This window comes from Microcaecilia unicolor, chromosome 2 (assembly GCF_901765095.1).
Source record: "Microcaecilia unicolor chromosome 2, aMicUni1.1, whole genome shotgun sequence".
NCBI lineage: Eukaryota > Metazoa > Chordata > Amphibia > Gymnophiona > Siphonopidae > Microcaecilia > Microcaecilia unicolor.
Window position 1 is genome coordinate 442,149,317 of NC_044032.1, and position 27,621 is coordinate 442,176,937.

General features: G+C 43.5%; 2 protein-coding genes across 3 annotated transcripts in view; one reads left to right on the forward strand and one right to left on the reverse strand.

The window, feature by feature from the left end:
• LOC115461208 (dedicator of cytokinesis protein 2-like) overlaps window positions 1-27,621 on the reverse strand; it is a 1,592,043-nt gene that overhangs the window by 673,320 nt on the left and 891,102 nt on the right.
• LOC115461207 overlaps window positions 1-27,621 on the forward strand; it is a 431,974-nt gene that overhangs the window by 70,942 nt on the left and 333,411 nt on the right. For both annotated transcript variants that reach the window (XM_030190874.1, XM_030190875.1), the window contains exon 2: window positions 11,810-14,865. In XM_030190874.1, coding sequence (XP_030046734.1) covers window positions 12,716-14,865 — 2,150 coding nt within the window. In that variant the 5' untranslated portion in view covers window positions 11,810-12,715. The remainder of the gene's footprint in view (window positions 1-11,809; window positions 14,866-27,621) is intronic.

Genomic DNA, 27,621 nt, shown 5'->3' on the forward strand with positions numbered 1-27,621 from the left:
ATGGGCCCAGGGCTCAGGAATTGAAAAAGAAGAGAAATATTACCAGGCAAAAAAAAAAAAAGGCCACATTTTTCTCTTAAGTTTTAAAGGAAAGATTCAGTCTGTCTCTCTCTCCCCCCACACAGCAGACAGAAGGCTAAGAAAATGGCTGAGGGAAGAAATTCACCATTGTTCTATTCTCTCAAGGTGCCTAAATTAACTGAGTTTAATTATCAGCAGTGGGAACTAAGATTCATATGTCTCCTTCGAGCAAAAGGATTAAATATATGCTTAGACCAAGACAGAACAGCTGAAAATATGGCTGAATGGGACAATGCAAACTATTATGTGAAGTGCATGCTTTTGGAAGCTCTCTCAGAGAAACAAGCCATATTAGTGGAGGGAAAAGATACACCAAAGGACATTTTATATAAACTGAGAACTATGTATGCAACTACATATGCAAAGCAGCAACCAATTTGGTTGGCAGAGTTGAATGAAACCAAATTAAGGGATAAAAGTAAATGTAATGATCACATTATGCATCTTATGTCTTCATTTCAAAAGCTAGAACTTTCTGGAATTCCCATGTGTGATGCATTGAAAAGAGCATTTCTTTTTACCTCACTATCAAAGAAGTTTGATGTTTTTAGGTCTGTAAATGAGGCCATTGAAGGGCAATCTTTTGAACAGGCAACATCAAAACTAAGGCAGGAATGCATAATAAATGATTCTGAGGAGATGTGTTCTCAAAGCAAGTCAGAGAGAAATGAAACAAATTTCTTGGCAAAGAACAGAGGAAGGCGGAGCTATGGGAAAACTCCACCCAAGGGCAAGCTGATTTGCTACTCATGTGGAAAGGAGGGACATGTATCTAAATGGTGTAAGGAAACACAAAACACTCCCTCTAGCTCACCTAAGCCAATGGAACTAAAGAATTTTCAAACCAGGAAATGTATGAAGGACAAAGATAAACACAAGGGTTTTCTAATGGCAGAAAAATCTTTGACTATGGTAAATAATAATTCAAATGAAAGTACTTGGATTTTGGATTCAGGGAGCACATGCCATTTAACCAATTGTAAGGATTTCTTTCAGGAAATGTGTCCAGAGGAAGGTATTCTTAAAACTGCAAACGCAGGGACTGCTAAGATCCAAGCAAAAGGTATTGGATTCTTAAAATGCAAAGTGTCTAATGAAGTTAAAGAAATTCCTGTAAGTGATGTCTTGTATATTCCCCAAGCAGTTTGCAATATGCTTAGTGTATCTACATTAGATAAGAAGGGATTTGCGATTCATTTTGAAAACAGTAAGTGCACAATCTCTAAAAATGATGAAGTGTATGCTGAAGCTTTTATGCATAATGATGTTTATAAGCTGAACATTTCAGGTGAAGCCTCACATATGGCGCAAGTAAGGAAGAATGATGGTAAATGTAGTCTGGAAATCTGGCACCGCCGCCTGGGACATCGTGATTCTAAGGTGATCCAGGATCTTTACAGTAAGCAACTGGCCACCGGCATTCAGATAAGTGCAGATGCTGGTAAAATGGAGAAATGCATAGACTGTGTTACTCAAAAAGGTGTGAGACCCTCATTTCCTGCATACACAGGAAATAGGAGTAATAAAGTACTGGACTTAATACACAGTGACTTATGTGGACCGTTTAATATCCCATCATTGGGAAATAACAGATTTGTGCTAATATTCTTGGATGATTTCTCTAGATATTGTGTGGCCTATTTGCTGAAAGAGAAAAGTCAAGTCACAGACATGCTGAAGAAATACGTAGCCATGGTGAGCAATAAATTTGAAAGAAAACCAAAGGTTCTTCAGACCGACAATGGTGGTGAGTTCACTTCACAAAGCATGCGCACATTTCTAGAACAAGAAGGCATTCAGCATATCACAACAGTAGCTTATACACCAGAGCAAAATTCTGTTGCAGAGAGAAAATTTAGGTCACTTGTGGAAATGACCAGATGTATGCTGTCAGATAGCAATCTCCCTAAAAGACTATGGGGGGAAGCCATTCTCACAGCAGTGTACCTACAAAACAGAATGCCAACTAAAGGCGCTGAGCGCACACCACATGAGACATGGCATGGTAGGAAGCCAAACCTGTCACACATAAGAACATTTGGAAGTACAGCATATGCTCATGTACCAAAGCAAAGAAGGCATAAGCTGGATTCCACAACAGAAAGGGGCATTTTAGTTGGCTATGCTCCAGGACACAAAGGATATAGAATTTTGAATCTGAAAACTGGCATTGTTGGCATAAGACATGTTACATATTTTGATGAAAACAAAAGGGTTGATAAAGGCTGGATTATCCCAGATGAGCCTTATCATCCAGAATATGAAACTAGAACCATAATAGACATGCCAGTGTATATAAATGCCATACCAAGGCAGATGTCTGAAAGCAACTCATCTGTATCTAACGAGGAACAGGCAGAGGAAACAGACACAGAAAGGATCATTGAAGAAGACAGTACAGTTGGAGAAGGGGAATCAATTGGAGAAGGACTCTCAGATTTAGAGGATGCGGAAAGGTCAGACCAACCTGTTGTCAGACGCTCATCCAGGGAAAACAAAGGTGTTCCACCCCCAAGACTGTCTTACCTAACAAAGTCAGCAGAAGCTCAAGAGCCCTTAACATGGGATGAGATTGAGAAAATGCCAGCAGAAGAAGCTGCTGAATGGCATAAAGCTGCACAAGAAGAAATTGATGCATTGGATAAAAATAATACTTGGATTCTTACAAAATTACCTCCTGGCAAGAAAGCTATAGGATGCAAATGGGTATTCAAGTTAAAAAGGAATGCACAAGGAAAAGTGGAAAGGTATAAAGCCAGATTAGTGGCAAAGGGATATCTTCAAAAATATGGAGAAGATTTTGATGAAGTGTTTGCACCTGTAGTGAAACACACGACAATTAGAACACTTCTGAGCATTGCAGTCTCAAAAGGCATGCAAGTCAACCACATTGATGTGAAAACAGCGTTTCTTCATGGAGATATAACTGAAGACTTGTACATGGAACAGCCAACAGGTTTCATAAATACAAAACAAAGACAGCTAGTGTGTAAATTAAACAAAGGTCTTTATGGATTAAAGCAAAGTGCAAAATGTTGGAATGAAAAATTGCATGAAATATTGACAAATTTAGGATTTAAGCAAGGTGAAGCAGATAAATGCTTGTACACTAGGTGCACAAATGGACAATATGCATACATTTTAGCTTTTGTTGATGATCTGCTCATTGCAAGCAAAAGTGAGCAAGAGTACAAGGACATTGTAAAGTGTTTAAACCACAATGTTGAGATAAAAGAACTTGGTAATGTGTCATACTATCTTGGTATAGAAATTGAGAAACAAAATGATGGTTCTTATCTTCTAAGCCAGAAGCAGAAAATAAATGAGCTTATTGAAAGTTTAGGTATGCAAGATGCCCAAGTTGTAAGCACTCCCATGATCACTGATTTTCTGAAGGATGAAACAGTAAGAGAACCTTTACCAGATAACATCCAATATAGATCAGCCATAGGTAAGCTTTTATATCTAGCTACCACATACAGGGCTGATATAGCAAATGCAGTAGGAATTTTGAGCAGAAGGGTCAGCTCACCTACCAAATCAGATTGGACTGCAGTTAAAAGGATGGTAAGGTATTTAAAGGGTACCATTGATTGTAAATTAAGGATTTCAGCCAATAGTAATCCAAAACTAATATGTTACTGTGATTCAGATTGGGCAGGGGATCATTCTAATTATAAATCCACAAGTGGATATGTGTTTATGTATGGAAATGTACAAATTTCATGGGCCAGTCATAAACAAAGTATTGTGAGTTTGTCTTCTACAGAAGCTGAATATGTGGCCGTATCGGAAGCGTGCAGAGAACTGATGTGGATTGAAAAACTTTTGCTGGATTTTGGAATAGCTGAAAAGAGACCAATCCAGATAATGGAAGATAATCAGAGCTGCATCCGACTGTCACAGAATGACAAGGTTCAGTCACGCACCAAGCACATCGCAACGAAATACCACAACGTGCGAGAGTTGGCAAAAGAAGGGGTCATCAGTCTACACTATTGTCACACCAGTGAGATGACAGCTGACATCATGACCAAACCGTTACCCAGAGAACGTTTTGTGAATCTGCGTATAAAGCTTGGACTTTGTATGAATAAATAATTGCATGACAGTTATGCATGAGAAGGGGTTTGTTGGAATGTATTGTATTTTTACATGCATTGCCTGTCACCTATTATTTCTCTGTGATTACTCTGTGACCTCTGATGTGAATTACTTAGAGAGGTCACACTGCTATGCAACTTCCTGTGGGGGTTAGACACAGCAGATGCAGCACATGGAGCACATGGAGCTCATGATCTCTCCTAACCTGAGAGGATCTATGGTGGTGTGAGCATCCATTACCATCTAAGCACATGGAAGGAGCTGATAATACAAATGTATAGTAATATGTATATATAAGCCTGTCTGATTATAATCTAACTGCAAACTGTGAGTAAACAGATGTTTTGTTACTTCAACTTTAAAGTGACTCAGCAGTGAATTATTCAGGGGTGAATGAGAGAGAGATGAAGAAAGAAATTAACATTTCTAAAGCTGAAGCTGTGTGTACTAAAATCTGCTAATTATTTACTACAAATAATCCAACAGAGCAGAAGCAAAAAAAATATAGGAGCTCTTTTACTCAGTTGTGGCAAAAAGTGGCCTAAGTAGCACACCCTTGCGTGGGTTTTCCCCACACGCTAAGGCCATTTTTGCCACAGCATTAAAATGGCCGATTTCTGTTTTTTTGTATTAATTGCTATGCGCTAATGTTTCCATTAGGGTGAGACAATTAATAAAAGTTACCATATGATTACTTACCACCACCCGTTTTGTAAGCAGTAAGAGCTCATGTGGTAATCCTGTGCTAACCAGCTGCACTAAGGGGTGCTTTTACCAAGCTATGGGAAAAAGGGTCCTGTGCTAGCGGCGAGGCCATTTTTCCCGTGCACCAGGGCCCTTTTTAGCACAGCAGGTAAAAAAGCCCCCAAACACACATGGCTGTGCGGTAAGAGAACCCTTACCGCATGGCCATGCGGCGAGAGCCCTTACCGCCACCCATTGAGGTGGCGATAAGGGCTCCCGCTCTAACCTGGCGGTAACCAGGCAGCACTTGGTGATGCCTAATTACTGCCAGGTTATCGCCATGGAAGCCATTTCCAGGGGTATTCTTTTTCCCCCGGAAATGGCATGTGCTAAGGGCAGGACTACCGCCGGTGGCCATGTTGGGCCAACGGTAGACCCGGAAGACCGAGCGTTTAGCACGCATTGGGCTTACTGCTACTCTGTAAAAGGGCCCCTCACTGATTAGGGCAGGAATGCCTCTCACACGCCCTCTCCCCACCAAAATCTAAACGTTTTGAGAACATTGATTAGCATGCACTCAAATGGCCCTTACTGCAGGGTGCCTGAGTTCATTCAGCTGGTCATTTTGAGCTGCATTAGGTGCACATTAGGGCCTAATGCAGCTTAGAAAAAGGGCCCCATAATTAATACACCTATTTTTAATTATACATTTGCAAGGAAATTTTAAGAACAGGGCTCTCCACTGAAATATTCCAGGCAGTAGCAAAAGAAATTCTCTACCTCACTTTAGTTACATCAGGAAAAATTCTAACAGTTTAGAAATAAATCATCCCTAGACTTAAAAAAAACTAATGCAAAAGCCAATCTCTAGCAGATCTCAATGCAGGCAGAAAAGTTAGTACATAGATGCTGGTCTTTATCACATTATTATTATTATTCATTATTATTCATTTGGATTTTGCTCACACCTTTTTCAGGAGTAGCTCAAGGTGAGTTCCATTCAGGTACACTGGCTATTAGTATTCACCAGTGGATATTTGAATAGTTTACTTTCTTTGTGTATTTTTCTACCCCTTTCCCTTGATGCTTTCACCATTTTCTATCCTTCTTGTTCTTCTTCCCATTCCTTTTCTCTCTTCTTATGAATTCTCTCATCCACTTGTTATCTTCTTCATCCAGTATTTTATTCCCATATGTAGTCATTTCTTTTCACTCTCTCTCTCCTTCCTGACACACTCTCACTTCTCCTCTCTGTTTCCTTTCTCTGCTCCAGCATCTCCATCTCTCTCCTCTGCCCTTCCAGTCCTGCATCTCACCCCCATCCAGTCCAGCCAGCTTCACTTCTCTTTCGCCTCCTCCTCCTTTCAAGTCCAGTCCAGCCATCTTCACCTCTCTCTCTCCTTCCCCCTTCCAGCCCAGCCATATCCATCTCTCTCCCCTCTGCCCTTCTAGCAATCCCAGTCCTTTCCACCTCTCTCTTTCTCCTTCCCCCTTCCAGTTCAGCCATCTTCACCTCTCTCTCCCCTCTGCCTTTCCAGTAATCCCAGCCATCGCCACCTCTCTCTCCTCCCCCATTCCAGTCTAACCACCTCCACCTCTCTCTCCACTTCCCAACCCAGTGCAGCACTTACACATCTCTTTCCTCTCCCCTTTCCAGTCCAGCATCTAATTATCTTTGTGGCTCCTCCTCTCTGGTGTCAGTACTAAAAAGTACAGTGGTGCAATGCAGAGCCCTTGCTCAAGTACGCAGCATGTTTCTGCTGGGTCCTGCCCTCATGGCAACAGGAAGTGTATGTCAGAGGGGTAGAACCTGGCAGAGACACATAGCATGCTTGAGCAGAGGCTCCACATCCTGACACTGTACTTTTTAATATTGTCACCAAAGTGAAGGAGCCACAGAGGGAGATTTGAGGGGAGGGACCATCTGATCCCAAGGTGGTGCTGGCAAGAAGGGGAGATGCTGGACCACATGAGGGGAGGTAGGCAGGGCAATAACAAACAACAAGATGGCACCTCTTTTCTCATGGCTAAAATCAGGGAAGAAGGTTGCCAAACAGGAAGGTCAGGGGTCCAAAATCTGGGACAATCCTCCAGAATCAGGGATGTTGGTAGCTTTAGGCAAAGGGCAAGAAAATCATATTGACTGCTGGAGGGGGAGGAGATCAATCCAGCTTTAGCACCTGCAATATTGGGGGGGGGGGGGGGGGGGGGGTACCATCTTCCTTTGCCTAGCCCAAACTATGTCTATGTAGTAAGAGGATAAGTTGGCTGTCTGAAAATCACCCTCAGTTCACTGGGTTTACTGTTAGACCATTGATTCTCAACCCAGTCTTCAGGACACCCACAGTGAATATGCGTGAGATAGATCTGCATACAATGAACGAGTGCATGCAGATTTATCTCATACATATTCATTGTTGATATCTTAAAAATCTGACTGTGCCCCAAGGACTAAGTTGAGAACCCCCATTTTAGACAGACTGAAGAGAGGCATTGGAAAAGGTTAGCTGGATAACAAAAGGTGGCAGAGAGAAGCACTAAACTATAGATGACATGGAGCACACAGGAAGAGGAAGAGGTGCGAAAAAACTATGTTGGATGGCTTTACAGACAAGTGGGCTAACCCACCTGTGGTGAATGGCCCAGCTATCCAGGTGGCCAATGGAGGATAGCCTGTTCAAACATGTGCAAAAATCTGCAAAATTAATTGGCTTTTAGATTAGTTTACTTGTCCACAGGTAAATATTAATGTCTAGATGCACTAGATCCCAAAAGGTGCACATCAGCAAAAGTGAGGGTTAGCTAGTGTTGCCAACTAGATCCAGATTTGCCTGACAGGATTCATCCAGTCCTTAGCTTATCCCCACTGCATTCAGGGGACTTGTGGTTCTGATTTCCCCATTGGTTTCCCTATGAAAAGCAAAGCTATAAATCTCTGCATGCATCGGGGTAAGCCCAGGATTGGATCAACCCTGTCCAGCGAATCAAGATCTAGTTGGCAACACGGTTGCATAGTAAGGAATTGTACTAAAGGGACATATATACATGTCTGTTTTCTTAACTGAGGTGCCCTTTTGCTAAGATGCACTAAGAAATGGGCTTAATGTTTATTAACATGCGACTTGCCTGCACGGTAAGCCCATTTCTAGCATGTCCCTAAAATAGGTCTTTTTTTCTTAGTTTTGCAGGCCCTGCACTAATTTTTCAGTTAGTGCATGAGATCTGCTAAAATATTAATATGGGAGCACTTACCACCTCCTAATGTGCACAGCGCTGCGTACGTCTAGTAGCGCTATACAAATGATCAGTAGTAGTAGTACTCCTGCATTTAGGGGTCCTTTTACTAAGCATGTTTTTGATGCACGCTGAGGCCCCCTTTTACTGCAGCAGGTAAAAGGCTGTTTTAAAAAAAAAAAAGAAATGGCCGTGAGGCAAGTGAAGCACTTCCGTGTGGCCATTTCTGGGGGGGCGGAAGGGGGGGGAGAGCACTTATCAACACCCATTGAGGTGGTGGTAAGGGTTCCTGCGCCAATCCGGCAGTATCCGGGCAGCACATAGCACTGCCCGATTATCACCGGGTAAACACCAGCACTACAAAAATAATTTTTTTTTGTAGTGCGGTAAATGACGCGCGGTGGGGTGGGAACTATCGTTGGGCTGCTGTGGTAGCCCGGCAGTACTTCTAGTTTAGTGAGCAGTAAGCCCGCATTGGGCTTACTGCCACTCAGTAAAAGACCCCCTAAGTCGGCATTATCCAGTTAGTGTAGGCTAACGTGAATGTTCTAGCCGGATAATGCTTCTACGCCCATTCCCTGCACATGGCACACCCCCTCCAAAAAATAAAAAATAAATAGCGTGTGATTAGTGCAAGCTGATTTTCATGGATTGTGTGTGGGAACCAATAATTTAGTCAGATCATTATAAATTACAAGCTATATTGCAATGGAAAAGGAAGGTCTATAAGATACGAGAGGTTGTTACTGTTCAATGAGAATCTAGGGGAAAGATTGATGAAGTAAAGTTCTGGAGTAGGCTAATTGAAATTTTAAATCAATATAATGTCTATGATAAAGGCCCAGTAGTTCACTTGGATAGAATCTGTAGAGAACTGCTAGATGATATAGCACCGCTTCAGGAGGAAGAAAGCTGATTGGTTTAATGAATATCTGTTGAAGTGTAAAAGGGAATGTAGGAAGTTGGAAAAGGTATGGCGTAAAAATCTTACTGAAGAAAATAAGGCACTACGGAGGAAAGAAATCAATGTATATAAGGGGAAGATGAAATAAGGTAAAATAGCTTATTATTCAGTTTATATAGGTAAAGAAAATCCTGACTTGAAAAAAATTATATTTAATAGTGAACAAATTATCTAATCCTAAGTATTTACTTTTAACCAATAAACCAGTTTCTTCAGCTGCAGATCTTGCTTCATTTTATAGGGATAAGATATTAAAGGCAAAATCATCAAAGTTGTTCTTACAGCACAGCCATTTTTGGTTTTTTTCTGCCTTTTACCTGCTGCGGTAAAAGGGGGGCCTTGGTGCATGGCAAATCCATGCACTGATGATACCGCAGGGCTCCCTTTACCCACAGCTTTGTAAAAGGGGCCCTTAGTTTTTAAAATGTGAGCGTTGATGGTATGAACTCTCCCCTGGAATGTACTCTAAAATCCTGGTGTGAGATTTGATAAACATCTTAAATTTGAACCGCAGATAAAAGCAGTCACATTCCAAATGTGTTAAAATCATTGTGAGGTTAAGAAGAATTAGACATAATGTTTCACCGGATGTTTTTAGAATGGTAGTACAAATTATGATTTTAGCTAATTTAGATTACTGCAATAGCATCCTCTTGGGCTATATGGAGGTTGTTTTGCAGAAAGTTCAAACGCTATTAAATACTGCAGCTCGTTTGATTTTTAAATGTCCAAGATTTGAAAGAGCAAAACCTCTCTTGAAACGCTTGCAGTGGTTTCCAATACATACACATATGATTTTTAACATATGTTCCTTGGTCTTTTTGATATTCCGAAGCTTAGCCCCAAAGGTATATGTTTTTACTGATTTTTTTTATCAGCTAGAAATTCTAATCCTGCCTCAAGAGAGTTTGTGATTTTGCATTTCCCTAATCCTAAGAGGATAGTTCATAAAAAGCTATTTTTTGCAACATTTGCTTATCAAGCAGCTAATTACTGGAATGATCTTCCATATCAGATTAGGACACGGTTAGATAATGGAAAGTTCTACAAAATGCTAAAAACTCACTTGTTAGGAATGAAGCTGACTTTTATTGGATTTTAATATGATAATGTAACTTGTCCTAGGTAAGCCCAGTTTCTTGTTTTTTTTTTTTTAATCCACACTGAACCAGAAATGGTATCTGGGGGATATAAATGTCATAATGTAATGTGTTTTGCAGTAAGCCTTTACGTGGTTTCATAAAAGGACCCCGTAGTAAAAAGACAGCTTTTTACCATGAGAAATACTATTTCATCGTAAGAGCATTCCTGATTATTCTAGGGCTTTTGAAGCTTGCACAGCCACCTGACAGCATGGCCTGACACTACATTTCTTGCTTCTGGAATTATGACAGTTTCCACAAGAGAAAGAGAAGTAAAATATAATTGTTATTAAGTAAATGGGCATAAGTAAACACGCCGAAGAGCGGAGGTGGCCAAAGGAAGCAGAGACTTGATCACACTCTCTCATCTGAAGAACCTTCCCTGTTATCAATGTATTCATTTTCTATTTATTCCTTTTCACAGTTTATAATCTGCTGTTTCCAAGGTTCAAAGCAGCTTACAATTAGCATACATAGCCAAGATATCAAAACAGCACACAGGGATCCTTTTACTAAAGTGTGTTAGATTTTGCAGTTACTGCGACAATACAGAAAATGAATGCGCGGTAGAAGCAAATCAAATGCAGAAACTTTTGGGGGCATGCATTGCAGTTCATGTGTTAAGATTTCCATTAGCACACAGTAGTCAGGTTGCAGTTAAAGCATGGAAGTACATACCCCTGGATTCTATATAGTGCGCCTAGAGATCCGCGCCGAAATGCAGGTGTATTCTATAACAATGTGTGTAACTTAATTGACTTAAACTAATTAGCTTTGATAACAGCACTTAAGAAGCGATAACGAGCACTAATTGGCAATGATTAGAATTTACGTGCACAACTCGGTAAGCATATTCTGTAATGCATTGTGCCAGACTTCTAATGTGCGCAGGCAAAAAGGGGTATGGAAATGGGTATTTTCTGGGCGTTTCCAAAATTGCACACATAGTTATAGAATATGGCCCTCTGCCCCTAAATTTACTTGCCAGGATTTATGCAACATTTTCATTGGTATAAATGGAGGTGCGTAGTTTTAGACACTGGGATATCGACTAAGTGTATTCCATATACCGTACGTAAATCTAGGCACTGCTTATAAAATACGCTTAGATGGAAATGTTTTTTGTGTCGATTTTCTAGGTGCCATATCATCTCCCCCTTAGTGTCTCCTATTTAGGAGGCGGTAAGTGGTCCCAAGCTATCTGCGCATTAGTGATTAGCAAGTGGTAAGTGTAGTACATTTCACAAAAAATGCCCTTAATACACAACTTAGTAAGCAGTAACCTTAAAAATGCCTCACACGCAGTTAGTGCGCTTTTGCATTAGCTGTTACAGCTTAAGATGTTAACAGTTTAAGGTGTTTTAGTAAAAGGGCCCCAAAATGATTATACAAAATATAAAACCACCTAAGACTTCACTAGCCTGAAAAAGAGCATGCTTTCCTACTGCATATGAATAAATATTAAAATGTCACAGAAGAAAGTGTGGGCTGAAGGCAGTCTGTGTCTGAGATGTTAGTGTGCTGGATGCCTAGTCAGTGCTGCTTGGTAGTGTGTGTCCTCATTAACACATGTTCTCTCTCTCTCTCATCCCCTCTTTAGGAGCCAATGGTGCTGTTAGACACTTAAGAGGAGGCCTCTGGAGGGATCATGACCCAGAAGCAGCCTTGTTCAACACATCAACATCATTTCTCTGAAGTGTCCACTCTTGCCCCTGAACCTGCATCAATAACATTAGTATTAGTATTTTAATACTTAAAGAGAAAAAAAAGAAGAACAGCAAAAAAATATAAGTAGACTTGGACACCTACGCAGGACACCCGCTGAGACCCTTCCATTTAGTTTTCCAATGCACTGCCACAGCATGGACACTCATGGAGCTGGTCAGGGTGACACATCCTAGGTGGGCAAACGAGCAAGAAAAAGAAAAGACTGAAACAATCACTTATCTTGGGGGAAAGAAGAGGACACAATTGAAATGCCGAGGCAAAAAGATCAAGCCAGAATGGCACAGGTCAATGGGCATTGTAGCACTCTTATGTGAGAATGGGAGGGCATCTTATTCAGTCAAAGCACACCCATGTATACATCAACCAAGTTAAAACTATATGCATGCTCAGAGTGCTGTTGGATTCTTCTCCTTTCCTTGCTCCGTTGACAAGCAATAGTATTGGAAGAGAATGGAGAGTGTCCCCTTCGGGGCCGCCTCTCAGTTCTGGGAGAGTCAAATACAGACGCAAACACTGCCACTCTGTATTGCTGATGAAATGCCCCTCTGCTTAATATCTTCTCCTTTTCTAGAAGTTAACTGGCTGTCAGACAGTTTTCTCAGGAAGGAAGCCAAGTTGGAAACTGAGGGGGGCAAGGGGACTGCTGCCTTGTCCCTCTTTTGCTTCAGCTCAGAGCAGTCTTGGATTTAAGGATATCTGCGGCTGAGGCACTATTGAGGGGGCTGGCTGACTGAATCTCCTTTCCAGGAAACATTGAGTAATTCTTTTGGAAAAGATTATGGTCAGTAAGGAGTCTAACCATTTGCTGGCACAGTGCAACAACTTTAACCAGGAAAAAGCCATGACTGTCAGATCAGTGCTGCTCAACCGTGACTCACCTGACATTGAGAACCGCCTGAAACGCAGGCGTAACCGTACTCAACAAGTGCGCTTCAAAGACTTGGTGGATGGTGAGGAGGAAGATCCAGGGAAAAGCCCCCCTGATGATCCTTTAGCTAAGCCAGAACTGAATACACCATGTGCCTCTACTCCCAGACGACATTTGGAGGGGAAAGAAACTGAAAAGGGGACAAAATGTGTCTCACTGAGGACAGCTTCAAATCAGCCCTGCCGTCAACACTGGTATCAATCCAGACCCTGCTCCCTGACCTTACCTAACCCCAAGAAGGCTTGCATGAGCACCGCCATCCAAACCTCACCCAGTCTTCAGAAGCAGTTCCCTGCCTTCCGATTTCGTAGCAAAAGTGTGAGTGATTTTGGAAAGGAAGAGCTGCTCATGTCCATCACCGACCAAAGAGGCACTACTGGAGAAGAAGAAAGCACTACAGCACAGCTTCCAAGCTCTGAGAGAAATGATGCCTGTATGAGAGCACTTAATGGAAGAACCAGTGCATCACCCCAGTTAGTAAGGGGCTGCTCCTCAGAGCACAACCACCAACCTGCCTCCCACAGTGAATTACAACAGGACACCAAGCATGCTAGTGATGAGGGACTACATTATACTAGTCCATACATCACTTTGTGCCACAAGAAAGTGCCAAATCGATTGCCTGTTTATCCCTGCCAACCTCAGGATGGTAGAACCTGTGACACAGCTAGAAACTCTAATTCCCATGCAAGCTCTTGTACTAGTGAAAGAACTATCCCCAGCCCCAAATTCCATCCTTTTTACCCTCTGAACATTGCAGCCATGGATCATAGTAACACAAACTCAACTGTCTGTAGGAAAAACAGTCCTTCCTCCTCCCAATGGTCCCTGGGTTCCAAACACCTATCCAGAGAAGAGCCTGTAACTGTGCTCAGGCAAAAACAACCCAGCAGAAACTGCAATGATCTTTCTTATGTTAGTGGAAATTCCAAAGTGGAAGGAAGCCCTGCTATGGAAGACATTGTCCCCCTTCAAAAGAACTTACAATCCCATTTATCTAACAGTCCTCATCAGATTTTGAAGGAAAATGCTCAACTTCGTTCTTCACCACAGACAAAAACTCAGGAGACTCCAGTAAGAGACAGTGTTATAATTCCCAAACAACAAATCAACTCGATAGGTTATATCATTGCACCAAGAGAGTCCTGCCCTCATGACTGCCAGCCAACAGTTTCTGAGTGCACAGAGTGCCACTCAGTGCCACAGACTTTTGGAGAGGTTAGCAGGACCTCAATGAATGAAAAGGGCTATTTTGCAGTCTCCAAAAGCAAACTCCCTCAACCTAGGTCTCCAGATATAGGTAGGTGTGATTCTTTGGAAACAATAGAAAAGCCATCCATCCAAGATGACCAATCAAATTTAATAACTGACATAACAGAACTAGGAGAACCAAGGCCATCCAGTGTGGACAGGACTTCAGTAATTCAGACAGGCTGTAGTCAACTCAAATTCATTCAATCAAAATCAGGCAGCAAAAATGCAGATGAGCAGAAGGAAACACTCCAAAGACCCATCTCTGCTCTTGTTAAAGAATTCAGCAACATTCATTTGGAATCTGGATTCCAATCTCCTATACAGGACACGAGTGAAGGGCATTGTACTTTTACAGCCCCAGATGTTTCCCCAGCAGCACCTGGAGCCCAGGCTGGAAACAAACCTACCAGCTCACCAAATACACAGCTAGAGACTGGTTTGACAGCCAATCAATCAGAAACGCTGAGACAAGTTCAAGAACTTCTAGAACTAGTTGCTGCAGCCAAAGGCAAAGTAGACTTGTCAAAAATAGAGGAGAGTTTCCTATCTCAGGGACATCTGGACAAGACAGGATGCCTGAGGACTAACAAGGAAGCTGAACCTATTCAGGCCAGGCCATTTGAGATGGGGCAATTACAGTCACGCTTGCAGGCTCTTGAGGAGGTGTTACAAACCAGCCAACACACCATCAAAGTACTGCTGGATGTCATTCAGGACCTGGAGAAGAAGGAAGCCAAGCGGGATGGGTGAGTTTATGATCCAGGATGGTCAATAACATTTCCTGTTGCTACTTCTAGGGGACAGTGGGAGATGGGAAAGGGGAAAGGAATCCACCTGCCTGGCTAAATCACCTTTGCTGGGCTATCCAGGGATTATTCAGCAGCACTTAAATGGAAAATGCTGCTGAATACTCCTTCTAACTACCTAAGCCAAAACCAGCTAAGTTGTGGGTGGTCCAGGGGCGGAGTCAGCATTTAAATGGTTAAGTGCCAATATTTAGCACTTAACTGGATAAGGACATTGGACAAATTGGACTGCACAAAACACAGTCCTTTGTTAGTCTAGTTTCACTTATGCAGTTAAGGGCTGAATAGTGGCCCTGAAAAGATAAGTGCTGGTCATCTGCACATACCCAGATATTCAGTGCTAGTGCCTGGACATAGCCTGGCAATGAATATTGGGCATAAAGCTTGTGGCAGCTAAAAAAAAAACATTGCTAACTGCTGCTGGCTGAATATTTACCGCATAATTTTCAGATGGGAAAGGGAATCATTTTTTTCTTGTTTTCTCAGTGGTTTGAGTGAGCAGGATATAAAAAACTCCACATATTTTACAAAGAATGCAATTACAACAGATCTTTAAACAGAAATCTTTTGAGGGAAACAAACAAAACCAAAAATGACAAAACAGGAGTAAACAACTTATAAAATATAGAAAAGGAACCATTAATACTATATCTTATTTCTTTGGTCTCCATCTCAGACTTAAGCTCTAGGAACAGCGATTACTCACTTTTTCATTCTCACTTTGAGAAATGGATTTTATTTATTTATTTATTTTTAAATTTATATTCCGCACAATCCCACAGTTCAAGGCAGATTGCAAACATGAATGTACATAACTGGAACATGATCAAAGCAGACAATAATGCAGACATATCAAGGTTCAAGGTTGCATGTATTTGATTAACCGCCTAAGGTTGAGCCATGAAAGTGGTGTACAGCTACAATATTATTTCACAGTAAGAAACGGAAATACAATTATAATAGCAGAGAAGCAAAGACTGTCCAAGTCTGCTGTGCGCCACAAGTTCCTACGACCAACTGCTCTCCAGCTGCTCTAAGTGGGGAGACTACTTCATACCTTAAATGCTAGTCAAAACAAATGCGTTTTTAGCAAAACTTTAGAGAAGGGAAGTGAAGCCTCCATTTGTAATGATAGAGGAAGGGCATTCCACATTGAGGACCCAACAATACTAAATATTGATTTTCGAAATGTACAGGAAGAAACATTTCAGAATGAAGGGTTATTTAGTAAATGTTGTCGGCTGGAATGCAGGGCCTGTGCTGGGGTATATGGCGACAGGTACAGGGATAAAAATTGAGGGGAGCCCGTATGTAAAATCTTACACACCAGCAGCAAAATTTTATACATAATGTTACTCCACCTGAAAAAAAGTACCAGGAGCCTTCACAAGTGGGGCAAAGTCTTTAATTGTACGTCATATATCATTGACCCAACACGGGCCATGTTTCGGTGCTAAGTGCCTGCGTCAGGGGTCTATATAAAAAACAAATATAAGTCACGTATTAAAAACAATACAAAACATAAAAAGACTTTTAACGGAACCAATACATATTGTACTATGGGTATACAAAATAATTATAAAATGTACATGCATCATAGTGCCACCAGTGTATCAACTAATACACATATATTATGAACATATACAGTGGCCAGTTCTAAGATGTATATACACCATAGTGTCACCAGAAGTTATAAAAGTAATTAAAAAATAAAAAAACATATTAAAAAATCTATCCAACTATGATGCATGTACACTTGTGAAGGTTCCTGGTACTTTTTTTGTTTTCTGGACTTTGTCTTGTACTCCACCTGAAGCCATACAATAAAGGAGTCACATGGTCATATTTCATTCCACCTGATCTCTCTCTCTCTGACAGATGCCCTTAAAAAGCACATTATAATAGTCCAGACATGTAATGACAAGATCATGAATGATGATATGCAGCGTTTTCTGGTCAAACAATTACCGAACAGACCTAATCAATTGTAATTTGAAAAAAGCAGGTACTTACAACAGATGAAACATGAGCATTAAAAGAAAGATTAGAGGCCAGCAACACACCCAACACTAATTGTGTCACTAGCCTTAAGAGTCACAGCTTCGAAACAGAGAGTATGTATTGTGGGAAGATGTTGACCTCTACGGAATATCTGGAATCGTGTTTTTTGCACATTAAGCAGCAGTTTATTGGACCTAAGCCAGGCTTTAACTTGGAGTAGCTTAGCCCCAACCTCCGAAAGAGAGGAATCATCTAAAGCAAGTCATCTGACCGCAAGTCATCTGAACGTCATCTGCACAAATATACAGCATTAGCCCCAGGGATTGTATTAAAGAAGGAAATGAGGACATGAAGATGTTAAACAGCACTGGTGCAAGAAGTGATCCCTGAGGTACGCCACACAGTGGTGAAAAAGAATCCGCCAAAGAATACAATATGCCCTATTGGGAAGGTAGGATTGAAAGCAAAGTAATGCCTGGCTGGCTATCCCTACATCTGCCAGGTGAGATAAAAGCAGCTCATGACTGACCATATTAAAGGCAGCAGTCAAATCCAAGGATATTAAGATGATAGTTTTGCTATGAGCCTACGTGGCTTGAATATTTAGAAGCATGCCCAGAAAAACTGTTTTCGCACTATAATGTTTTTGAAAGCTCGTCTGGTTAGGATGTAGAACATTGTGGGACTCCAGAAAAATGGGTAGCTAATCAGCTACTACCTGTTCAGTGACTTTAGAAAGAAAGTGAAGCTGTGCAGTAGGCCTGTAGTTGGTTACAAGGTCCCTATTCTGGTGAGAATCTCTGCTTTGGCCAGATAGTGGCAGCTTTCCATAAACAAAGATATATTTGAGAGTCTTTTCAACCAGTTACAATTACAATAATTCCTTAAATGCCAAAATTAGCATATTCTACCATAAAAGCCAAAGGTGTTATGAAAAGGCCTTTTTAAACAGATGTGTTTTTAATTGGTTCCTGAATATCATAAGAGATTCAATTTTGCATAATTCCAAAGGTAATACATTTCATATTATAGGGCCAAGCACTTGAAAGGCTGAAGAGTGGAGTCCATAAAGACTGATCATGCGATAACATGTTTCCTATAATCCCATATTCAAGGACAGAGACACAGAAAATGCAGACACCTCTAAGGTGGAAATCAACAGTGATTATTTATACTGCATGTCAAACCCATGCCACCACAGCAAAGGCTAATAATTAAGTAAACCAGGGGGGAGTTTGGGCATTCCATGGAGGAGCCCTGGCTTCAGTTTCTGGGCCAGGATTTTGCTTTCCAGGTTGGGGCTGGAGATATTGCAGAGGTGACATTTGTGGCCTCTGGGGAAGGAGCTCTGGTGGTGACACCTGGGGGGAAGTTATCAATATAGGCTACTGTTAAGTCAAATTATTGTACCATAAGTCAGGTTATTTAGCACAGGATCTCCTTGCATAAAATGGGACCCTGTGTTAAAATAACCTAACTTAAAAGTAGACCACATTGATAACATCCTCCCCTTAGTGGCCTGACCAGGTTCTTTAGGAAGCAAAATTCTTTAGCCCTTGGCCAAGGATTCTTTTTCACTCTTTTTTGGTGGTCTTTCAGACAACTATTTTTACTACAGGAAGCAGTCCCTGACACAGGTGCTTGGTCGCCGAAATCTGACCTGTGTCAGGTCCTTTCAATAAAGCATTCTTTCTGTCCTATTCCTGGAGGTCCACATGTGCTTTTTGTTCTGCTCTAGTTTTTTGATGTACATGGAACCCTGTCTTTTGTACCAAGGACTCTTAGTGCAATGACTGGACTAATTTAGCTGAGGCTTTAAAAACAAAATAGTCTTTGGGTAGTTGTGAATGAAGGTTGTTGACTAAGGTTACCATATGACCGGGTTTCCCCGAGATCCGGCGAGACCAAGTTGAGATCAGGTCAGGAGGACAGCGAGGGTGACAGCGTTTGTGCAGACTGCAGTGTCGGTGTTAGAAGAGAGAGAGAGGCCGCTGCCAGCACCACATAGAAATTGCTGCACAGCACAGCAGGAGGATTCATCACGGTCAGGTGACTGTGACTCAGGTTGGATCCAGTCAGGATTGGTTGGGAACAAGGGCACTGCATTGTAACTGCTGCACAGCCCAGGAGGATTCGTTGCGGTCGGGTGACTTGAGTTGGGTCGGATCCGGTCAGGATTGTAATTTTTGGAACATATAAATATAAATTCAATCCTCAATGACACTAGGAGGGGCATAATTGAAAGGGACGCCCAAGTTTTCCTGAGAACTTCCTCGTAGGGCGTCCCGGCGAAGAGGCGGGGAAACCCGTATTATCGAAACAAGATGGGCGTCCATCTTTCGTTTCAATAATACGGTCGGGGATGCCCAAATCTTGACATTTAGGTCATCCCTAGAGATGGTCGTCCTTAGACTTGGTCGTTTCTGATTTTTGGCGATAATGGAAACTAAGGACGCCAATCTGAGAAACGACCAAATGCAAGCCCTTTGGTCATGGGAGGAGCCAGCATTCATAGTGCACTGGTCCCCCTGACATGCCAGGACACCAGCTGGGCACCCTAGGGGGCACTGCAGTGGACATCAGAAAAAGTTCCCAGGTACATAGCTCCCTTACCTTGTGTGCTTAGCCCCCCAAACCGCACTACCCACGACTGTACACCACTACCATAGCCCTTAAGGGTGAAGGGGGGTACCTAGATGTGGGTACAGTGGGTTTGTGGTGGGTTTTGGAGGGCTCACATTTACCACCACAAGTATAACAGGTAGGGGGGGATGGGCCTGGGTCCGCCTGCCTAAAGTGCACTTCACCCACTAAAACTGCTCCAGGGGCCTGCATACTGCTGCGATGGACCTGAGTATGACATTTGAGGCTGGCATAGAGGCTGGCACAAAATATTTTTAAGGTTTTTTGAGGGTGGGAGGGAGTTAGTGACCATTGGGGGAGTAAGGGGAGGTGATCCCCAATTCCCTCCGGTAGTCATCTGGTCATTTCGGGCACCTTTTTGTGCCTTGGTCGTAAGAAAAACTGGACCAGGTAAAGTCGTCCAAATGCTTGTCAGGGATGCCCTTTTTTTCCATTATGGGTCGAGGACGCCCATGTGTTAGGTACGCCCAAGTCCTGCCTTCGTTATGCCTCCGACATGCCCCTGGGAACTTTGGTCGTCCCTGCGATGGAAAGCAGTTGGGAACGCCCAAAATCGGCTTTCAATTATGCCTATTTGGGAGACCCTGTGAGAAGGACACCCATCTTCCGATTTGTGTCGAAAGATGGGTGTCCTTCTCTTTCGAAAATAAGCCTGTAGGTGACCTGTGGGCAAAATGAGAGCAGGAAGAAAGTTCCGGTAAAAAAAAAAATAAGTTGGAGAACTTAAGCTAAATGGCTGCTAGCTTATGCAATTCAAGTAGGGACCTTTTCAGCCAGTCCTGAATTTCTCAAAAAACCTATCCTAGTGCACTGTGAGATCCGCAGCACTGATTTCAATGGGTCGAATCAAAACTACAAATACCAGCATGAATTAGGAGATATACGTTGAAAACCAGGATGGACTTAAAATGTCCATATTGAACAGGGTAAGTTGGCAGCTGTGAAGCTACATAAGATAGACAGATTTACTGAAAATAGCACACAAATGGCCTGATTCATTAAGGTATCATATTTCAGAACTTTCTTTTCCCAATGGCAGAGTCAGGACTCTCACCAAAATCGCAGCATGGTGTTAGTGTGCCTAAGAATACCACTGATATTGTCATCTACCTTATCAGAATTGTACATTTCAAACCATATTCAAATATCTGATCTGTGAAAATGCTAGAAACTTCTAGGAGATGAAAATAGAGATAATGAACCTTGTCACCCAGTTTACGGCATTTAAAGACCAAGCTGAGCATTTGGAGGAATGGGTTTCAAGTCTAGAAGATGCAATGCAACTAGGGTTGCCATACTTTCCCCAAGAAAAAAGAGCACTTATGCCCCGACCCCTGACACCCACCCCGCCCCTTATCACACCCCACCCCCTGTCACCTTGACCCCCCCCAAAGAAACCCAGATTCCTTCTCTCTCCCCCATGTATATCCCCTCCTCAATTTTCCAGCCTCCTTCCACCCACAGGACGCTATTCACTATCCCTCCTCTCTCCTCCTGTACCTTATCGTAGTGCCCTGGCGGTCTAATTGCCTCTGTTGGGCAGCAGAGAGCCCCCTCTTTCCTGCGTGGTGTGGCTGTAGAACTCTCTTGCTCCCGGTGTCAATACAAAATGGCTGCTGAGAGTTCAAGCAGTGACCTTGCAAGACTTCTGCGGAAGTCTTATGAGGTGCTTGAACTCTTGGCAGCCATTTTGAATCAGCGCCGGGAGAAAGAGAAGTCTACAGCTGCACTGGGCAGGAAAAAGGGGGCTCTTTCCTGCCATGAATAGATTGTTAGACCACCAAAGCACCACACTAAAGTAGGGGAGGGGAGGATAGGACACCCCTAAGGCCCACCTGCCCCTGCTCCCCTGCCCGTTCTTCCGCAAATCTGGACAAATTGAGGAAGTCTTGAGGACCCACATAGATGCACAACTTCAGGGAAGTCTTACATTATGGATTAAAGGTTTCAGTCTTGCAGCGTTCATACATGTGTTGGGGAGCAAGGAGACTGATATATCACACAAAGGTACCCTGGTTCCTGATGAGCTTCACTAAGTTGTTTTCATAACACTTTAGCCCTAATTACATTGCTAAAATCACTCCAGCCAATATTCAGTGTGAGTTAACTGGCCAGGAATGGTTGTGACCAGTAAACTCACGTCTCGGCGAATAACTGGTCATTTTTGGTGGCATTTAACTAGTTATCACCACTGAAAATGACCGGTTAGCAGTGAAAATAAAACTGGTGATGTTGGAGGCATTCTGGGAGTGTTCTGGGGAGTGACCAGTTAAATCCCGAGATTCGTAATTTAAAGACCAGGTTCAGCGGGCAAATAAAGCCGCACAAAAAGCAGGCCTATCTTTGCCCGCTAAGCCATGGCCAGTTAAGTCTAAGTATCTACTTAACCAGTCATACGCTAATCAGCTTGAAAAACCCAGATTTTCAGTGCCAGTTGCGGAAAACAGCCCAGCAAGTTGAGATCTAACAGGATAAAAGGTTGTTACTTTTCTACAGCTGTTAATAAAAAAAAGCAGGTCTGGCCATTTTAAATTGCTAAATCAGCCCCTCTATCTACCCTTGGCCAAATCACAGATGATTTGGAGAGATGGACTAGTTATATTTGCAACTGGGGCACAAAAGTTTGTTTTCTGCAACTTTATGCCTCTAACTCTAAGGCTTCAGATTATTTTCAGGAAGTCACTACTTGTGTCATAGCCAATATTCCATTATTCATGCTGGAGATTTGAATTACACTTCAGATCCCTTGTTTGAATGTCAACACAGACCTCGGCACATTTCTCCTAGGGATGATCAATGTTTGAAGACTTATATCATCAGGGGTGGGGGTAGGGGGTGGCTGATGGATCCCTGGCACCTTTATAATCGAACAGGGAAAGATTGTACCTTCTTCTTAGTATACAAATCCTTCTCTTGCATAGATTATTTTCTTATTTCTAAACATCTTATTCCAGCAGTTTGGCAGTAAGTATTGAAAATATTTCAGTTTCTGATCATTCTGGTATAATAGCTTTTGTCAGGTCAGGATGTTCCTACAACCTCTCAGGAATACTATTGGTTTAATGATTCAATAGCCCTTCCTACCCACGTTAAAAGCAACTCTGAAGGGAACTGTAATTAGTTACTTCATAGCTCAGAGTAAACAATGTAACGCTAGTCAGCTGAATATTGCATGTGTAGAACAAGAGCTGCACATTCTGTGAGATCCCCTGATCAAAGCATCTAGTTTCTTTTTTTTTTTATTTCATTGATTGTTTTACCTCCTTTATGTCTGCCATGATCTCTCCACTCTAAAGGCCTTCAGCTACTGCAGGATCCTGTCCTGCAACTTAGATGCCTCATGGCTCTAACTTTCTTCTATGCTGCCTCTATCTTACAGCTATCCAGTTTCTCTGTAATATAATCAGTAAACTAGCCCAACTTTTCTCCTCCTCTGGTCTTTCGAGTCACCATCCTCTGTGCTCTCTGAATTGGGAGGTAATGGTGTATAGATGAACTCCACATGTACCGCTGTGAAAAAAGTGGAGAATCTTGACAAAGCTTTCGCAAAAAGCACCTACAGTCATTAGCACTCACTGGTGCCCCCTTACTGTAGTTATTTTGGAATGTTAGCTGCCTTGTTTTTCCACAAGATGACAAGTATAACCTAGTCAGCCTGTAGCCCATATTAGAAAATTGGATACCTTCTCCTGATTATGTCTGAGAATATCATCAGAGCCTTATTCTCTGGCTTGAGTGTGTTTTCTGAGTGTTTGCTACTTTCATGCCACAATTATGGCGTTATCTTTCCTTGCTGAATTTTAGATTGCATACCGCTTTGGCTTGTTTTGCAAAAACAGTAATATAGCAAGTACACAATAAATATAAACTTAACATTGTGGCTGTTTCATGGTGGCCAACCTGTTCTTTGGAACCAAAAAGAGAAGAAAGTAGGACTAGGAAATTAAGTTGAAGTTTAATAATATAAAATTTTTAAAAACCCCATAAAAACCTGACATAGCCATGTTTCAACGCATGCTTGTTTCAGGGATATAAAATGATTTATAATTATAACTAGCCGTTAAGCCCGTTAAAACGGGCGAGTTTTTTTAATTTCACCTCCATGTGTAGCAAGTCTGCTCTGTCCCCTGTCCTCCCCCCATGTCCAGCAACCCTCCTCTGTCCTCTTCCCTCACCCCATGTCAAGCCACAGTCCTCTGTTCCCTGCCCTCCCAAAGAGACAGTGAGTGTGAGAGTGAGCAGCTAGTGTGTGTGTGCTTGGGTGTCTCTGTGTGTGTGTGTGAGTGAATGAGAGAGAGTGTGTGAGTGAGTGAGAGAGAGTGCTTGTGAGCTGTTAGTACTCCCTGTCTCAGGGGAGGTTCAGTGTCTCCTTGTAGTCAGTTGTTGGAGCTGTGTGGCAGTGGAGGTTCAGTGTCTCCTTGTAGTCAGTTGTTGGAGCTGTGTGGCAGTGGAGGTTCAGTGTCTCCTTGTAGTCAGTTGTTGGAGCTATGTGTCAGTGGAGGTTCAGTGTCTCCCTGTAGTCAGTTGTTGGAGCTGTGTGTCAGTGGAGGTTCAGTGTCTCCTTGTAGTCAGTTGTTGCAGCTGTGTGAAAGTGGAGGTTCAGTGTCTCCTTGTAGGCAGTTGTTGGAGCTGTGTGGCAGTGGAGGTTCAGTGTCTCCTGTGTGGCAGTGGAGGTTCAGTGTCTCCTTGTAGTCAGTTGTTGGAGCTGTGTGGCAGTGGAGGTTCAGTGTCTCCTTGTAGTCAGTTGTTGGAGCTGTGTGGCAGTGGAGGTTCAGTGTCTCCTGTGTGGCAGTGGAGGTTCAGTGTCTCCTTGTAGTCAGTTGTTAGAGCTGTGTGGCAGTGGAGGTTCAGTGTCTCCTTGTAGTCAGTTGTTGGAGCTGTGTGACAGTGGAGGTTCAGTGTCTCCTTGTAGTCAGTTGTTGGAGCTATGTGTCAGTGGAGGTTCAGTGTCTCCTTGTAGTCAGTTGTTAGAGCTGTGTGGCAGTGGAGGTTCAGTGTCTCCTTGTAGTCAGTTGTTGGAACTGTGTGGCAGTGGAGGTTCAGTGTCTCCTTGTAGTCAGTTGTGGAGCTTTGTGGCAGTGGAGGTTCAGTGTCTCCTTGTAGTCAGTTGTTGGAGCTGTGTGGCAGTGGAGGTTCAGTGTCTCCTTGTAGTCAGTTGTTGGAGCTGTGTGGCAGTGGAGGTTCAGTGTCTCCTTGTAGTCAGTTGTTGGAGCTTTGTGGCAGTGGAGGTTCAGTGTCTCCTTGTAGTCAGTTGTTGGAGCTGTGTGGCAGTGGAGGTTCAGTGTCTCCTGTGTGGCAGTGGAGGTTCAGTGTCTCCTTGTAGTCAGTTGTTGGAGCTGTGTGGCAGTGGAGGTTCAGTGTCTCCTTGTAGTCAGTTGTTGGAGCTGTGTGGCAGTGGAGGTTCAGTGTCTCCTTGTAGGCAGTTGTTGGAGCTGTGTGGCAGTGGAGGTTCAGTGTCTCCTGTGTGGCAGTGGAGGTTCAGTGTCTCCTTGTAGTCAGTTGTTAGAGCTGTGTGGCAGTGGAGGTTCAGTGTCTCCTTGTAGTCAGTTGTTGGAGCTGTGTGACAGTGGAGGTTCAGTGTCTCCTTGTAGTCAGTTGTTGGAGCTATGTGTCAGTGGAGGTTCAGTGTCTCCTTGTAGTCAGTTGTTAGAGCTGTGTGGCAGTGGAGGTTCAGTGTCTCCTTGTAGTCAGTTGTTGGAACTGTGTGGCAGTGGAGGTTCAGTGTCTCCTTGTAGTCAGTTGTTGGAGCTTTGTGGCAGTGGAGGTTCAGTGTCTCCTTGTAGTCAGTTGTTGGAGCTGTGTGGCAGTGGAGGTTCAGTGTCTCCTTGTAGTCAGTTGTTGGAGCTGTGTGGCAGTGGAGGTTCAGTGTCTCCTTGTAGTCAGGTGTTGGAGCTTTGTGGCAGTGGAGGTTCAGTGTCTCCTTGTAGGCAGTTGTTGGAGCTGTGTGGCAGTGGAGGTTCAGTGTCTCCTTGTAGTCAGTTGTTGGAGCTGTGTGGCAGTGGAGGTTCAGTGTCTCCTTGTAGTCAGTTGTTGCAGCTGTGTGAAAGTGGAGGTTCAGTGTCTCCTTGTAGGCAGTTGTTGGAGCTGTGTGGCAGTGGAGGTTCAGTGTCTCCTGTGTGGCAGTGGAGGTTCAGTGTCTCCTTGTAGTCAGTTGTTGGAGCTGTGTGGCAGTGGAGGTTCAGTGTCTCCTTGTAGTCAGTTGTTGGAGCTGTGTGGCAGTGGAGGTTCAGTGTCTCCTGTGTGGCAGTGGAGGTTCAGTGTCTCCTTGTAGTCAGTTGTTAGAGCTGTGTGGCAGTGGAGGTTCAGTGTCTCCTTGTAGTCAGTTGTTGGAGCTGTGTGACAGTGGAGGTTCAGTGTCTCCTTGTAGTCAGTTGTTGGAGCTATGTGTCAGTGGAGGTTCAGTGTCTCCTTGTAGTCAGTTGTTAGAGCTGTGTGGCAGTGGAGGTTCAGTGTCTCCTTGTAGTCAGTTGTTGGAACTGTGTGGCAGTGGAGGTTCAGTGTCTCCTTGTAGTCAGTTGTTGGAGCTTTGTGGCAGTGGAGGTTCAGTGTCTCCTTGTAGTCAGTTGTTGGAGCTGTGTGGCAGTGGAGGTTCAGTGTCTCCTTGTAGTCAGTTGTTGGAGCTGTGTGGCAGTGGAGGTTCAGTGTCTCCTTGTAGTCAGTTGTTGGAGCTTTGTGGCAGTGGAGGTTCAGTGTCTCCTTGTAGTCAGTTGTTGGAGCTGTGTGGCAGTGGAGGTTCAGTGTCTCCTGTGTGGCAGTGGAGGTTCAGTGTCTCCTTGTAGTCAGTTGTTGGAGCTGTGTGGCAGTGGAGGTTCAGTGTCTCCTTGTAGTCAGTTGTTGGAGCTGTGTGGCAGTGGAGGTTCAGTGTCTCCTTGTAGGCAGTTGTTGGAGCTGTGTGGCAGTGGAGGTTCAGTGTCTCCTGTGTGGCAGTGGAGGTTCAGTGTCTCCTTGTAGTCAGTTGTTAGAGCTGTGTGGCAGTGGAGGTTCAGTGTCTCCTTGTAGTCAGTTGTTGGAGCTGTGTGACAGTGGAGGTTCAGTGTCTCCTTGTAGTCAGTTGTTGGAGCTATGTGTCAGTGGAGGTTCAGTGTCTCCTTGTAGTCAGTTGTTAGAGCTGTGTGGCAGTGGAGGTTCAGTGTCTCCTTGTAGTCAGTTGTTGGAACTGTGTGGCAGTGGAGGTTCAGTGTCTCCTTGTAGTCAGTTGTTGGAGCTTTGTGGCAGTGGAGGTTCAGTGTCTCCTTGTAGTCAGTTGTTGGAGCTGTGTGGCAGTGGAGGTTCAGTGTCTCCTTGTAGTCAGTTGTTGGAGCTGTGTGGCAGTGGAGGTTCAGTGTCTCCTTGTAGTCAGTTGTTGGAGCTTTGTGGCAGTGGAGGTTCAGTGTCTCCTTGTAGGCAGTTGTTGGAGCTGTGTGGCAGTGGAGGTTCAGTGTCTCCTTGTAGTCAGTTGTTGCAGCTGTGTGGCAGTGGAGGTTCAGTGTCTCCTTGTAGTCAGTTGTTGGAGCTGTGTGTCAGTGGAGGTTCAGTGTCTCCTTGTAGTCAGTTGTTGGAGCTGTGTGTCAGTGGAGGTTCAGTGTCTCCTTGTAGTCAGTTGTTGGAGCTGTGTGTCAGTGGAGGTTCAGTGTCTCCTTGTAGTCAGTTGTTGGAGCTGTGTGGCAGTGGAGGTTCAGTGTCTCCTTGTAGTCAGTTGTTGGAGCTGTGTGGCAGTGGAGGTTCAGTGTCTACTGTGTGGCAGTGGAGGTTCAGTGTCTCCTTGTAGTCAGTTGTTGGAGCTTTGTGGCAGTGGAGGTTCAGTGTCTCCTTGTAGTCAGTTGTTGGAGCTGTGTGGCAGTGGAGGTTCAGTGTCTCCTTTTAGGCAGTTGTTAGAGCAGTTTGAAACGCAGGCTCATTTTTCAGTCGTGTGCCGGTCTCCCTCCCCCCTTCCCCCTTCCCCCCTCCCCGCATACATGTTGTTGTTCCGCCCCTTCTGTTGACTCCTGCTGTTCAGTGAGCCAAAGGGGCGGGACAGCTATGTCTTTGCTTCATGCTGCAAAGCAGGACTTGTGTGTGTGTGTGTGTGTGTGT